Source organism: Hemitrygon akajei, chromosome 13, assembly GCF_048418815.1.
Source record: "Hemitrygon akajei chromosome 13, sHemAka1.3, whole genome shotgun sequence".
Taxonomy (NCBI): domain Eukaryota; kingdom Metazoa; phylum Chordata; class Chondrichthyes; order Myliobatiformes; family Dasyatidae; genus Hemitrygon; species Hemitrygon akajei.
This window is the reverse complement of record NC_133136.1, coordinates 27204501-27220509: the sequence shown is the minus strand read 5'-3', so window position 1 is coordinate 27220509 and position 16009 is coordinate 27204501. Positions and strand designations below refer to the sequence as shown.

Here is a 16009-nt window from a genome sequence, read left to right as displayed (position 1 = left end):
CTTCAAGGCCACCACCATCGTCCCTGTGCCGAAGAAGTCTTCAGTGTCCTGCCTAAATGACTACCGTCCTTTTGCACTTACATCCATCATCATGAAGTGTTTTGAGAGGCTCGTCATGAGGCATATCAGACCCTGCTGCCCCCCTCACTGGACCCCTGCAGTTTGCGTACCGTCCCAACTGCTCAACAGATGATGCCATTGCCACCACCCTCCACCTGGCCTTAACCCACCTGGACAAAAAAGACACATACGTTCAGATGCTGTTCATAGACTTCAGTTCAGCATTCAACACAATCATCCCTCAGAAACTGATTGGAAAGCTGAGCCTACTGGGCCTGAACACCTCCCTCTGCAATTGCAATCTAGACTTCCTGAATGGGAGACCTCAGTCAGTCCAGATCGGGAGCAGCATCTCCAACACCATCACACTGAACACGGGGCCCCCCCTAGGGCTGTGTGCTCAGTCTATTGCTGTTCACTCTGCTGACCCACAACTGTGCTACAACACACAGCTTGAACCATATCATCAAGTTCGCCGATGACACAACCGTGGTGGGTCTAATCAGCAATAACGATGAATCAACTTACAGAGAGGAGGTGCAGCGGCTAACGGACTGGTGCAGAGCCAGCAACCTGTCTCTTAATGTGAACAAAACAAAAGAGATGATTGTTGACTTCAGGTGAGCACAGAGCGACCACTCCCCGCTGAACATCAACGGCTCCTTGGTAGAGATCGTTAATAGCACCAAATTTCTTAGTGTTCACCTGGCAGAGAATCTCAACTGGTCCCTCAACACCAGCTCCATAGCAAAGAAAGCCCAGCAGCGTCTCTACTTTCTGTGAAGGCTGAGGAAAGTCCATCTCCTACCCCCCATTCTCATCACATTCTACAGGGGTTGTATTGAGAGCACCCTGAGCAGCTGCATCACTGCCTGGTTTGGAAATGGCACCATCTCGGATCGCAAGACCCTGCAGCAGATAGTGAGGTCAGCTGAGAAGATCATCGGGGTCTCTCTTCCCACCATCACAGACATTTACACTACACGCTGCATCCGCAAAGGAAACAGCATTGTGAAGGACCCCATGCACCCCTCATACAATCTCTTCTCCCTCCTGCCGTCTGGGAAAAGGCTCCGAAGCATTCGGGCTGTCACAACCAGACTATGTAACACTTTCTTCCCCCAAGCTATCAGACTCCTCAATACCCAGAGCTTGGACTGACACCTTGCCCTATTGTCCTGTTTATTATTTATTGTAGTGCCTGCACTGTTTTTGCACACTTTACACAGTCCTGTGTAGGTCTGTAATCTAGTGTAGCTTTCTCTGTGTTTTTTTACGTAGTTCAGTCTAGTTTTTGTACTGTGTCATGTAACACCATAGTCCTGAAAAAACATCTCATTTTTACTATGTACTGTACCAGCAGTTATGGTCAAAATGACAGTAAAAATGATGATTTGACTTGATAATTTTGGGGCATTATCTCAAGAAAGCTGGACTTTATATGTGTACCTAATAATGCAGATGGATAATCAGTCAAGCTTGTGGCAGCAACTCAATGCATAAAAAATATGCAGACATGGTGAGGAGGTTCAGTTGTTGTTAAGTGACTTTGACCATGGAATAATTGTTGGTGCCAGAAGGGGTGGTCTGAGTATCTCAGAAACTTCCGTTTATTATCAGAGCATGTTTACAGCATACAACCTGAAATACTTGTCTTCGCAGACATCCATGAGAAACAGAAGAACCCCATAGGAATGAACAACAGAAAAACGTTAGAACCCCAAAGCCCCCTTCCCTACACAAATAGCGTCAACGTATCAACATTCTATCTTCCCCCACCCATTTCAGCAAAAAGTTTCAGCACCCACCACCCTCCAACCAATAGCAAAGCACACAAAAAGAGCCCATGATCTGCAGTCAACAGAAGTTATTGTTTACCCAACGTTTCGACATGCCACAGGCTCTCTTGCTCACTTACAAGGTACAGAGAGATATCACACATTTTCACAGCAAAAGGAAAGATTGACAATTGCTGTTACAATATTACAGTCTGCTGCATTACTTTTCCATACATCTGCCACAGCGAAATCCTGCCCGTTCAGTTTCATATTTTACACTGAAATTGCAAACTCACAGTGAAGAAATTCAGGAATCAGGACCGTATGAACAAGATGACCAAATAGGTATTGTCTTAATTGATCAGACTGAATGAATCATGAGAGAAAAGATTTTAAAGCAAGACAAGAAATTGATTATAGAACATACTTGCTAGGTCTAGAGTAATGAGAGATGGTCGTTTCCAGAACAATGATTCCCCAGAGTAATTTTAGTGAAAGGATGCTGTTTATGGCAGTGTTACGGAAATTCTTCAACTTAAGGTGTAGATTATCTTTAGAAGACAAATAAAATATTGCAATAATGATCTTTGACTTTGGACACAGGAATGTCAGAAGAAATTTTTTTAACTATAAATTTGAAAGTAATAGTGGTCTTGACACAGTTTCAGCACATGTGTGAGAAAAGCTTTAACAGAAAATTGTCCAAATTCTAAATGTATGTCCTTTCTTGATAGGATGTCCTTCTAATCAGATGTTCACCAGAGTGGATGTCTCAGAACCACATCTTGCCATCGTGTCGAATGGCTCTTAGAGCACAGGGGATTATAGGACTGAATAAGGCTCCATGTATGAAGGTTTTTATTGAAAGACTACCTTTGCTCCTGCATGCCCAATATGCATATGAAAAGGTAATATTCAATTTTGGTTTGTATATAGGTATATAAATTAAGCTGGATAACATCTTATGAATTAAATATGATTGCATTGTGCAATTATTTGTTCCATTTCTCCTCCTTAATCTTTGACTGACTTCTGTGTTTAGTTTTCAACTACTTCTAGGTCGGAAGTGGAGGAAATTCTGAAAATACTTAGTGGGTCAGACAGCATCAGTGGATAGAGAACTAGCTGGCGTTTCAGGTCTTCTCAGAGTAGGACCATCATGAATGTGTCTGAAGTTTTTGCTAATCCACTCAATAACTCACATTATTTTTTCCCCAAGCACACTAAATATTTTCTCCAGGTTTGTACAATGGGATCATGAAATTCAATCAAGATAGTTTTTTTTTTTGTATCAGTATAGAGCAGGGGTTCTTAACCTTATGCCATGTACCCCTTGGGCTGCCTAGTGAAGCCAATGGACCCATTCTCAGAATAATGTATTGAAATATATGAAATAAAATATTTGTGATTTTTATTGGTTACAATGTTACAGGTACTGTTAATATTACTGGTTTGTTACATACATTCATAATTGAAGGAAATGCAAAATTTTTGTTAGAGGTTAGTGAAAATAGTGACGTAATGTTTTTCCCCTCCAACTTCACAGACACTCTGGAATCTATCCACAGACCACAGGGTTAAGAACCTCTGGTATTGAAGAACCAGTTTGAGAATGGGCTCTTTTAGATCTAATCATGTGCAGATGGATAGGATCAGCTAATCACATTGTAGTAAAGGAGTTTTCTGAGGAAGGCTGAATTTTTGTTAAAAGATTTTTATATTGATAGTGGAATGATTGAATTAAGTTCAAAGCTATGTTCTTAAGTTAGAAATAGAGCAAAGAAGGTTTGTTAGTCAGGTAGATAGGAGAGACCAGTGAATGGAGTTATTTATATTGGATGATATGTGACTCAATATTTTTTAAAATTCAGGATTAGCATAGTTTATGAATTGGTCTATTTGCATAGAGCAAATAATGGTTATAACCATTGGTATACCTTGCATTACTTTAACCTCAGTAATTGTATAATATTGATCTGGATGAAGTGAACCCGGATAACACATTTCATTTGCTGAACACACAAATTGCTGGAAGAAGCCTTGTGGTAAACCAAAAAAATCTGCAAAGCAAAGTAAACATTTCAGTAAGCTGGCAAAGATAAGCCACATCAAAGTGTGGAGAGAATAGGAGAAGTAAAAAAAATCTATTTTTCTCTGTGATGAAATTCTAATAAATGATGGTATTCAAACGACCAAGAGCATCTTTGTGCAAGAAATTAACATATGCCACAAGCAATTTTGAAAGGCATTGGACTAGAGTATATTAAGGGTATTAGTATAATTATCTGAAAATAAAAAAAGTGCAAAGGTTGCAATCCTAAAATGGAAAGAAACCACTGAAAATTCTCAATAGGCAAGTCACATCTCTATGAAGAGAAATGACATTAATGTTTTAGCTTAAAGACCCTGCTGGAAAGCCTTAAAAAGATGAAGCAATTTATGGAATTCAATTGCATTCATTTCTGATTCTCCATTATAGAAAGGATAGGGAAATTTTAGAGAAGGTACAGAAGTTTTACAGAGGTGTTACCTGGATTAGAGAGCCTGTGCTATAAGGAGAGGTTGCACAAACTTGGGTTGTTTTCGCTGGAGTAGCAGAGGCTGAAGGGAGACGTGATAGTAGTTTATCAGATTTTGAGAGGCATAGATAAGATGAAAGGAATTAAGTTCAAAGGAGATGTGGGGGCAAGGTATTTTTTACACAGGTGGATGCCATTATGGGGGAATATGAACATTGGCCAAAAGGGACTGCTTCATTTAGGCTTTCAATTACTAGTTTAATTCACCACAACATTGTAGATAAGCAGCCTGTTCCTCTGCTATGTTATATGGGAATGAGGGTGGATCTGGCTCTGGGAACTTGGAACCAAAAGTTTAACTTGGACACTGGGTTTAGAAACATTGATCCAGGACAGAATTAATGGTTGCCTGGAGGAAAATAGATTAGCAAAGTCCTTCACTAATCAGTTCAGGACAAGTTGTGTTTAATCTTGATACAATTTATTTAATGGTAAATTGATTTATTATTGTCCCTTGTACTGAGGTACAGTGAAAATCTTGTCTTGCATACCATTCATACAAATCATTTAATTACAACTGTACATTGAGGTAGTACAGGGTTAAACATAATGGAATGCAGATTAAAGTGCTGCAGTTCCAGAGGAAGTTCAGTGCAGTTAGACATTAAGTTGTAAGGTCGTTACAACATAGATTTTAAGGTCAAGAGACTGTCTTGTTGTAGTAGGAAACAATGCAATAGTCTTACCGCAGTGGGTTAGAAGCTGTCCTTGAGCCTGGTAATACATACTTTCAGGCTTTTGTATCATCTGCCTGATGGGAAGGGAAAGAACAGTGAATGTCTGGGGTGGGTGACTATGTTGGCTGCTCTTTGGCTGCTTTATCAAGGCAACAAAAAGTGCAGGCAGAGTCCAAAAGGGGAAGCAGATCTCCGTAATCTGCTAAACTATGTTCACTACCCTCTGCAGCTTCTTGGGGTCACAGGCAGAGCAGTTGCCATACCAAGGTATGATGCATCCTGATAGGATGTTTTCTGTAGTGTAATGATAAAAATTGGTGAGGTCAAAAGGGTCATGCCAAGTTTCTTTAGCCTCCAAAGGAAGTAGAGAGGTGGTAATAAGCTTTCTCGTCCATGCCATCTACATGGTTGTAGTAGGACAGACTATTGGTGATTTTCACTCCAAGGAACTTGAAGTTCTCAACCCTCTCGACCTCAACACTATTAATGTAAGAAAGAGCCTCTACCCCTTCCTGAAGGCTCTTTAGTTTTGATGACATTGAGAGAAAGTTGATTGTCACGACACATTGTCACTAAGTTCTCTGTCTCCTTCTTTTATTCCGACTCATCATTATTTGAGTTGGGACCAACTAGAGTGGTGTAATCTACAAACTTGTAAACAGAGTTAGTGTAGAATTTGGCCACATAGTTATGAGCGTATAGGGAGTTGAGTAGGGGGTTGAAGACACAGCCTTGTGGGCTAGCAGTGTTGAAAATAATGTTGGCAGAGGTGTTGCCGCCTATCTTTACTGATTGTGGTCTGCTGGTCAAGAAGTCATTGATCATAAGGATGATAAGGTGCCAAATAGCATGTTTATCAGCATAATTGAGGCATGTGGCATTAAAGGAACTTTAATAGCATGAATACAAAATGGCTGAAAGTACTGGACAAGAGAGCTTTGTGGTTGCTTTTGAGATTGGAGTGCAGTTGCATTCTTTAGGGATTGGTATTGGGACCATCAGCTCTATTTCATCTAAACTTGAGGAAGGGGTCGGAGAAATATAAGGCAAATTTCTAAATCTGCAGATGGCACAAACTCAGTGGTATTGTGAACTATAGAAGGAATTGTGCTCTATTTCACTGTAATACTACATCTTATTTGCTTTTATATATGCACATCAGCTCTCTTGATTCTTTTTGCCATGAGTCTGCACGAAGGAATGGCCCATTAACCTGGCATATGGGAGGATACTGGAGCATTCAGCGATAAGCCATACTGTCAGACTGAAATGAAGCTCTGTGCGAAACCTGGTCACAGGAGCTGTGAGTCATGCTGCCCTGTGCAGGTTTAACAGAACAGATTGAGAGCAAATTAAGGTATACAGCACAGTAATGTAGTGTTTAGCACAATGCTTTACAGTATAGGCAACTCGGGTTCATTTCCCACCACTGCCTGTAAGGAGTTTGTACGTTCTCCCCCTGACTGTGTGGGTTTCCTCCAGGTGCTCTGGTTTCCTCCCACAGTCCAAAGATGTACTGGTTAGTAGGTTAATTGGGTAATTGTAAATTGTCCTGTGATTAGGCTCAAATTAAAATCAGGGGACTGCTGGGCAGCGTGGCTCAAAGGGCCAGAAGAGCCTATTTCGCACGGTATCTCAATAAATAAATTCTGACTTTATCAATAAAGACCTGGAATGTGAAAGCAGGGAAGTTATACTGAAATTTTTTTACTTATGCACTGCATAAAGCTACATATTAATACTGGTTAATTTCTCAGCATTCTTTTTTCACAGGTACATTTATCATATTTATCTCTGGGGCCAGTTCAGAATCAAGGATAATTAACTTGAGCAGTTAATAACTTGACGTCCGGTTCCACGGCTCAGTGCAGATAATTAGTAAATTCTGACTGGTGCAAGAGCCCAGAAGAAGTCCTTTCTAGAATAATGAATGTGTGAACTAGGTTCCATTAAATGTACTTACCATTATGTTCATCAATAAAAATAAGAATAGTTTCTTGGCTATATGGGCAAGAATGACACTTAAGGTTGTGATGGGCTTGGTGTGGATTCTGAATTAATTTGTAGCCAACAAAATGGTCCTTTTCTAAGGGTATGTTGCTTTTAGAAAGTCTGAATTATTGGTTGAACACCAAAAAATACAGTTGATTACTCATCTTTTTTAACTATTTCTAAAGTTTATTGTGGGCAGCACATTGTGTGGGTTTTCATTTATACACCCCATGAGAGAAACAAACTCCGGAAGAAAGTCACTTTGGCAGTAGTACTGAAAAGTTATCTGTATAGTGCATTTGATGGGGATGAAATAATGTAGATTAATTTTAAGTCGAAACCTAGGAATTTTCACTGGACAATTAGATAGTTTTTTTAAATACAGAAATAACAAAATAATTAAACTATAACAGTATGACATGTTTGCATGATGACCTATCTGATTTAGTGGTGGAAATAAAGACTGTGCAGTTTGCTTTACTAAGTAAATAGATCTTTCAGTAAATTATCGGAGACCATGGCAGCTGTTGATAACAGTTAATCAAAGTACAAATAAAATTCAGGTGTTTTGAATTTTTTTCCTTCCAGCCACATGTAACCTGTGGAGATCAACTGGTACACAGCATCTTTCTACAAAGTTTGTCTTCCCTCGCAGTTGGCCTTGGTTTAGACCACTTCCTTTCCAGAAGAACTGATCCCCCTCACCATAAAATCAGTACTCAAGAACCTGTTTCACATGAATGGGCTTGGCTGTCAACTTTCTCTGCTGCTATTAAGAGTGCTGAAGCGCTGGCAAAAGGAACCACCTTCCCAGAAGCCTTTAATGTTCCACACTTCAGCCAAGTTTCAGATTCAGAATTCGTCAAAGCATTGGTAGGATTTTAAAAATTGACTTTTTATATGTATTCTCCATGAATAAATATTTGATTTATTTTAACCCCTCCAAAAGTAATAGTTATGATAGATTAGTGAGTGCCTTTAGTTATTGATGAATTGCTATATTGTCAGCTTAGCTACAACGTTGCAATTGACTATGATTGTGTTCTTATTCTTACAGCCACATTGAGTTCCTGCTGTTGTAAATTGTTAATTCTAACGTCACCATCAAACCTGTAGATAAAGGGGGTCCTGTTGTATTCTGGCGGACTGACCTCTACTTTGCCAAGGCCAGGCGACAACTGTCAGGCACCTCCTCTTACTTCTTGAAAAGGACCCCACTAAGGAGCACCAGGCCATTATCTCCCACAGCATCATCAACTTTATTAACTCTGGGGATCTCCCATCCACTGCCACCAACCTCATAGTTCTGTTACCCTGCACCTCCCATTTTCACCTCCTACCCAAAATCCACAAACCGACCTATCTAGGTAGACCCATTGTTTCTGCTTGTTCCTGCCCCACTGCCTTATATCTGCATACCTCAACTCTGTTTTATTCCCCCCTCGTTCAGTCTCTTCCTATCGACATCCATGACACTTCATGCGCTCTTGATCTTTTCAATAGTTCAAGTTCCCTGACCGCAATAGTCTCATTTTCACTATGGATGTCCAGTCTCTGTACACCTCCATCCCCTATCAGGAAAGCCTCAAAGCTTTCCATTTCTTTCTGGACACCAGACACAACCAGTTCCTCCCCTACCACCACTCTCCTCCACCTGGTGGAACTGGTCCTCATTCTTAATCATTTCTCCTTTGGCTCCTCCCACTTCCTTCAAACAAAAGGTGTAGCCATAGGCACTTGCACGGGTCCCAGCTCTGCCTGCCTTTTTCTCAGCTGTGCGGACCAGTATATGTTCCAAGCCTACAGCCGTAGCACACTCCAACTTCTCCTACACTACATCGACAACTGCACTGGAGCTGCTTCCTACTCCTGTGCTGAGCTCATCGACTTCATCAATTTTGCCACCAACTTTCACCCTGTACTCAAATTTACCTGGTCCATTTCAGAATCAGAATCAGATTCAGGTTTATTATCACCGGCATGTGACGTGAAATTTGTTAACTTAGCAGCAGCAGTTCAATGCAATGCATAATCTAGCAGAGACAGAAAAAAATAGGAATAATAAATAAAATAAAACATAATAAATAAACAAGTAAATTACACATATTGAATAGATTATTTAAAATGTGCAAAAATAAAAATACTGTATATTTTAAAAAGTGAGGTAGTGTCCAAAGCTTCAAAGTCCATTCAGGAATCGGATGACAGAGGGGAAGAAGCTGTTCCTGAATCGCTAAGTGTGTGCCTTCAGGCTTCTGTATCTCCTACCTGATGGTAACAGTGAGAAAAGGGCATGTCCTGGGTGCTGGAGGTCCTTAATAATGGACGCTGCCTTTCTGAGACACCTCTCCCTAAATCCTGGGTATTTTGTAGGCTAGTGCCCAAGATGGAGATGATAGATTTACAACCTCCTGCAGCTTTGTTTGGTCTTGTGCAGTAGCCCCTCCATACAAGACAGTGATGCAGCCTGTCAGAATGCGCTACAACTAAAGACATTTTTCAGTGTATTTGTTGACATGCCAAAAGTATAGCTGCTATCTTGCCTTCTTTATGACTACATCAGTGTATTGGGACCAGGTTAGATCCTCGGAGATCTTGACACGCCTCTGTACCTCCTTCTGCAATTGGATCCACGACTTGCTAACTGGAAGACCACAATCAGTACGGATTGGTGATAACATATTCTCCTTGCTGACAGTCAACACTGGCGCACCTCAGGGATACATTCTTAGCCCACTGCTCTACTCCCTATATACACGACTGTGCGGCTAGGCATAGCTCAAATACCATATATAAATTTGCTGACAATGCAATCATTGTTGGTAGAATCTCAGGTGGTGACAAGAGGGTGTACAGGAGTGAGATATGCCCACTAGTGGAGTGGTGCCACAGCAACAACCTGGCACTCAACGTCTGTAAGGCGAAAAAGCTGATTGTGGACCTCAGGAAGGGTAAGACAAAGGAATACATACCAATCCTCATAGAGGGATCAGAAGTGGAGAGAGTGAACAGTTTCAAGTTCCTGGGTGTCAAGATCTCTGAGGACCTAACCTGGTCCCAACATCTTGATATAGTCATAAAGAAGGCAAGACAGCGGCTATACTTTTGGCATGTCAACAAATACACTCAAAAACTTCTATAATTGTACCGTGGAGAGCATTCTGACAGGCTGCATCACTGTCTGGTATGGAGGGGCTACTGCACAGGACTGAAAGAAGCTGCAGAGGTTTGCAAATTTAGTCAGCTTCATCTTGGGTACTACCCTACAAAGTACCCAGAACATCTTCAGGGAGCGGTGTGTCAGAAAGGCAGCATCCATTATTAAGGACCTCCAGCACCCAGGGCAAGCCCGTTTCTCATTGTTATCATCAGGTAGGAGGTATCGCTGAAGGTACACACTCAGTGATTCAGGACCAGCTTCTTGCTATCTGCCAACTGAATCCTAAATGAACCTTTGAACGCTACCTCACATTTTGAATATACCGTATTTCTGTGTTTTGCAGGTTTTTTTAATCCATTCAATATATGTATACTGTAATTGATTTATTATTTATTATTATTTTCGACAATGTACAATAGGTGCAGGAGTAGGCCATTCGGCCCTTTGAGCCAGCACCACCATTCAATGTGATATGGCTAATCATCCACAATCAGTACCCCATTCCTGCCTTCTCACCATATCCCTTGACTCCCTTATCTTTAAGAGCTCTATCTAACTCTTTCTTGAAAGCATCCAGAGAATTGGCCTCCACTGCCTTCTGAGGCAGAGCATTCCATAGATCCACAACTCTCTGGGTGAAAAAGTTTTTCCTGAACTCTGTTCTAAATGGCCTACCCCTTATTCTTAAACTGTGGCCTCTGGTTCTGGACTCACCCATCAGCGGGAACATGCTTCCTGCCTCCAGTGTGTCCAATCCCTTAATAATCTTGTATGTTTCAATCAGATCCCCTCTCATCCTTCTAACTTCCAGTGTATACAAGCCCAGTCGCTCCAATCTTTCAACATATGACAGTCCTGCCATCCCAGGAATTAACCTCGTGAACCTACGCTGCACTCCCTCAATAGCAAGAATGTCCTTCCTCAAATTTGGAGACCAAAACTGAACACAATACTCCAGGTGGGGTCTCACCAGGGCCCTGTACAACTGCAGAAGGACCTCTTTGCTCCTGTACTCAACTCCCCTTGTTATGAAGGCCAACATCTTTCTTCACTGCCTGCTGTACCTGCATGCTTACTTTCAGTGACTGATGTACAAGAACACCTAGATCTCATTGTACTTCCCCTTTTCCTAACTTGACACCATTCAGATAGTAATCTGCCTTCCTGTTCTTGCCACCAAAGTGGATAACCTCACATTTATCCACATTAAACTGCATCTGCCCACTCACCCAACCTGTCCAAGTCACCCTGCATTCTCCTAACATCCTCCTCATAATTCACACTGCCACCCAACTTTGTGTCATCTGCAAATTTGCTAATGTTACTTTTAATCCCTTCATCTAAATCATTAATGTATATTATAAATAGCTGCGGTCCCAGCACCAAGCCTTGCGGTACCCCACTAGTCACTGCCTGCCATTCTGAAAAGGACCCGTTAATCCCTCCTCTTTGTTTCCTGTCTGCCAACCCATTTTCTATCCATGTTAGTACCCTACCCCCAATACCATCTGCTCTAATTTTGCCCACTAATCTCCTATGTGGGACCTTATCAAAGGCTTTCTGAAAGTCCAGGTACACTACATCCATTGGCTCTCCCTTGTCCATTTTCATAGTTACATCCTGAAAAAATTTTGTTCTCTCTACTATATTATATATTGCATTGAACTGCTGCTGCTAAGTTAACAAATTTCACATCACATGCCGATGATGATAAACCTGATTCTGACACTTCACCTGTGAGTCTGTTGGGGTCATCTACTGTATCCAGTGTTCCTAATGTGGCTTCCTATGTATCAGTGAGACCCGACATAGATTAGGAGATTGCATCGCCAAGCACCTATGCTCCATTCACCAGAAAAAGCGGGATCTCCCAGTGGCCACTCATTTTAATTCTACTTTCCATTCCCTTTCCGATATGTCTGTCCATATAGCCTTATCGACTGTCTTGATGTGGCCACACTCAGTTTGGAGGAACAACACCATATATTCCATCTGAGCAGCCTCCAACCTCATAGCATGAATATCAATTTCTCAAACTTCTAGTAATTGCACACCCCACCCCCCCCCGTTCACCATTCCCCATTCCTATTTCCCTCTCCCTACCTGCCCATCACCCCCCACTGATACTGCTACCCCCACCCTTGCTTCCATGACCTTCTGTCCTCTCCTATCAGATTCCTTTCTCCAGCCCTTTATTTCTTTCACCAATCAACTTTCCAGCTCTTTAATTCACCCTTCCCCCTCTCCTGGTTTCATCTATCAAATACTACCTTGTACTTATTCCTTCCCTCCCCGCACCTTCTTACACTGGCTTCTCATCTTTTTTCGCCATTCCTGAAGAAGGATCTCAGCCCAAAATATCAACTGTTTATCCTTTTCCATAGATGCTGCCTGGCCTGCTGAGTTCCTCCAGCATTTATTGTGTGTTGTTTGGATTTCCAGCATCTGCAGATTTTCTCTTGTTTGTAACAGATTTTGGAAACGTTTCTTGAGGGATGAATGTTGTTTTGAGTAAACTTCTTTAATTTGAATTTGTATTCTGCCTGGGGAGGGAAATGGAGTATTTCTTTAATTTTGCACGAAATGTCGCCTCACATTTTGGAGTCAGACTTAAACCTACTGCTATGTTATTTAATAATGCCAAAGAAACAAACTAAAATGTGTGTGTATAAGTATGGAAATAATGATCTAAGGGATAGTCATAAAGCAATACAACATAAAACCGGGCCCTTCAGCCCATCTAGTCTGTGAGCAAATTTTCATTAACTAGCATGTGCTGAAAGGCTGTCATCTGTGGTAAATTGTCTACAGTCTTTGACAAGGCATTTTTAAAGGAGTAAAATTTCAGTTTTGTTTTAATCTGAGATTGTTAACTGAAGCTTTTGAATTATAAAATTAAATAATAATGAAGTTAATGGCACAACAATACAAATAATAGTCACTTTATTTAATAAGTTTCCTTTTCCCATTACAAATGATCAGTGTATATTTTCATTTAACAGGAAAACAGCAACTGGAGTTATGTTATGGATGAGCAGCTTATGACCTGGGCCACATCTAAACCAGAGGTAAAAAGTTTGCATGATGTAATGCAATTGAAAATTATTTTCCTAATTTTGTATTAATTAGGTTACTTGATGGCATGAAACAATAAATACTCTGCATATAGTATCTGGAAAGCTTGTTGCATGCTGCCCTTATCTTCAAAATGCCTTTGTAACAGTCTCAAAAAAGTAAAATAGATATTAGAAATAGTCAACATATGTAGAGAGTGAGAGAGATTTAATGTTTCAGCTCAAAGGATTATTCTTTACCCCTGAATTTTATGTTAATTATCTCAACTAAGTCTGCCAGATTGGTAGAATTTCTGTCAGCTCTGTGCTGTTAGGTTAAAGGTGTCAAAATGCGTTTGAGTCTACCTAGTCTGATGCATAAAAGACCCTTACGCTTAGAACTTACAAGCAGATTGTATTCATCCTTATATTGGAAAATGAAAATGATTTGTATTTAATCAGATGTATCATCTTTTCCTTAACATCATATGTGAATAATGTAAGATTTGTTTTTTTTAGGACTGGCAACTAGGTGGCAAAAGTGATGTATTTCTGTGGGGAAGTGGACATCATGGACAACTGTCTGATGCTGGAAGTAGTGCTTTAGTACCAACTCTTGCACCATCTTTGACACAAGCTGTGCAGGTAAAGATTTTGTTTTCTTTCAGCTGTAAGTTAGAAGTTATTAACTTCAATGTAAATCAAATTTTGAAAATTAAAATTATGCAACTGCAGTTAACCAACTTGACAACTCCTTGAATGTTAGCTTCAGCTCTCTTGACCTCAGCATTTTCCACATTGGGATAAAGCCATGTTCTGAATAAGTCTTCATGATTATATCTATAATGTAAGATACAAGGAATTGTTACAAATTTATTTTTATTATTTTCTATTAATATCTTTCTGAATTGTGTTAATATCTTGTCCCAGTTTTGCTGTGGTGATGATGATGAAGCTTTACCTTATGCAGTCTTGTGAGAGCTATTAAGCTATCTCAAAAGGTTTCTAAAATATTTTCAAATGTCTCTACTATTCATAAACATTTATCAATGACACTAACATTTAAAAATCTAAAAATGCAGTTGCTTAAAATTAGAACCTACTTAAAATTAATTAAAATATACTAAAATAAGTAAATTAAAATAAAATACTGTCAGTAAATTACTGTTTCATTAGGGGTTGATTCACTTGAATTGGGTCCAACTACGGTATCCCAGCTACATCTGACATGAAGCTGTGTGGACAGTTCTGTAATGCAAACTTCCAACATTGACTTCTGAATTTCAATGTGCAAGTGTAAAAGTCAGTAAAGATCTATCTGAGGGACAGGTGCAATGCATTATAATTACCTTTTCATTTTTTTTTGTGACTAGGTGGTCTGTGGGCAGAACTGCACCTTTATTGTCCAGGCTAATGGAACTGTTGTAGCCTTTGGAGAAGGCAGCTATGGCCGCTTGGGTCAAGGAAATTCTGATGACCTTCACACTCCAACTGTTATTTCATCCTTGCAGGGTAAGAATGTGCAACACTCTACAGTTGAAGCAATTGTTTAAATCTTAATTTTAATCCAGATTCTAACCAGTTTGAGGGAATCAGGGAATCATTTTATGCAGTTTGAGATTTCAATAAAGCCACAACCTACACTCAGTGGCCTCTTTATTAGGTGCATCTGTATACCTGCTCGATAATTTTAATCAGCCAATCGTGGCAACAACTCAATGCATAAAAGCATGCTGACACAGTCAAGAGGTTTAGTTGTTGTTCAGACCAAACAATCAGAATGGGGAAGAAATATGATCTAAATGACTTTGACCATGGAATGATTGTCAGTGCCAGATGGAGTAGTTTGAGTATCTTAGAGACTGCTGATTTCCTGAGATGTTTATGTACAAGTCTCTAGAGTTTACAGAGAATGTTGCAAAAAAAGAAACAACATCCAGTGAGTGGCAGTTCTGTGAGCAAAATCGCCTTGCTATTGAGAGAGGTCAGAGGAGAATGGCCAGGCTAGTTCAAGCTAACAGGAAGGTGACGTAACCCAAATAACCCTGAGTTACATCAGCAGAATGCAGAAGAGCAGCTCCTAATGCACAACATGTCGTACTTTGAAATGGATGGGTTATAGCAGCAGAAGACCATGAACTTACAGAAATATACTCAGTGGTCACTTTATTAGGTACCTTTTGTACCTAATAAAGTGGCCATTGAGCGTATATTGCTCATAATCATCAGCTCAAATGTTCAACCCTGGAATTTTCAAGATAAGACCAAGGCAGACTTTTACTTTGACACTGGACAAAAAACCATATCCTGCAACCTGAGGGATGCAAACTGATCTTCCTAAAGGATTTCAGTTCCAGGACTGAAGAAGATTCAATCTTTTGGAAAAGTGAATTGGCAAGAAGTAGAGAAAGTTAACTCTAATGGAGCCCTCCTTGTTTTAACTGCTTCGATTGGTCTTGTCATAATCTATATCCAGTCAGACAGAGGAGCGAAATATCTCATGTTCAGCACAACTTAGTGGGCCAAAGGGCCTGTATTGTGCTGTAGGTTTTCAATGTTTCTACGTTTCATGGAAATCACTCCAGATTGAGCTAGTAGTATCATTGTGTAAAATAAACCACATCTCCTCCACAGTCACCATCAGCACCAATGCACCAATGTGTGTTTGCCCACTGCTCTACACTTACTTTATATTTATGACCTTAAGGCT

The 16009-nt window shown here is 40.3% G+C and overlaps 1 protein-coding gene across 4 annotated transcripts in view; it reads left to right on the top strand.

Annotated features, from left to right (window-relative positions):
* Positions 1 to 16009, top strand: part of LOC140737724 (probable E3 ubiquitin-protein ligase HERC1) — a 273953-nt gene that overhangs the window by 214071 nt on the left and 43873 nt on the right. For all 4 annotated transcript variants that reach the window (XM_073064301.1, XM_073064302.1, XM_073064299.1 and 1 more), the window contains 5 exons: positions 2573 to 2746; positions 7675 to 7959; positions 13249 to 13314; positions 13819 to 13944; positions 14673 to 14811. In XM_073064301.1, coding sequence (XP_072920402.1) covers positions 2573 to 2746; positions 7675 to 7959; positions 13249 to 13314; positions 13819 to 13944; positions 14673 to 14811 — 790 coding nt within the window. The remainder of the gene's footprint in view (positions 1 to 2572; positions 2747 to 7674; positions 7960 to 13248; positions 13315 to 13818; positions 13945 to 14672; positions 14812 to 16009) is intronic.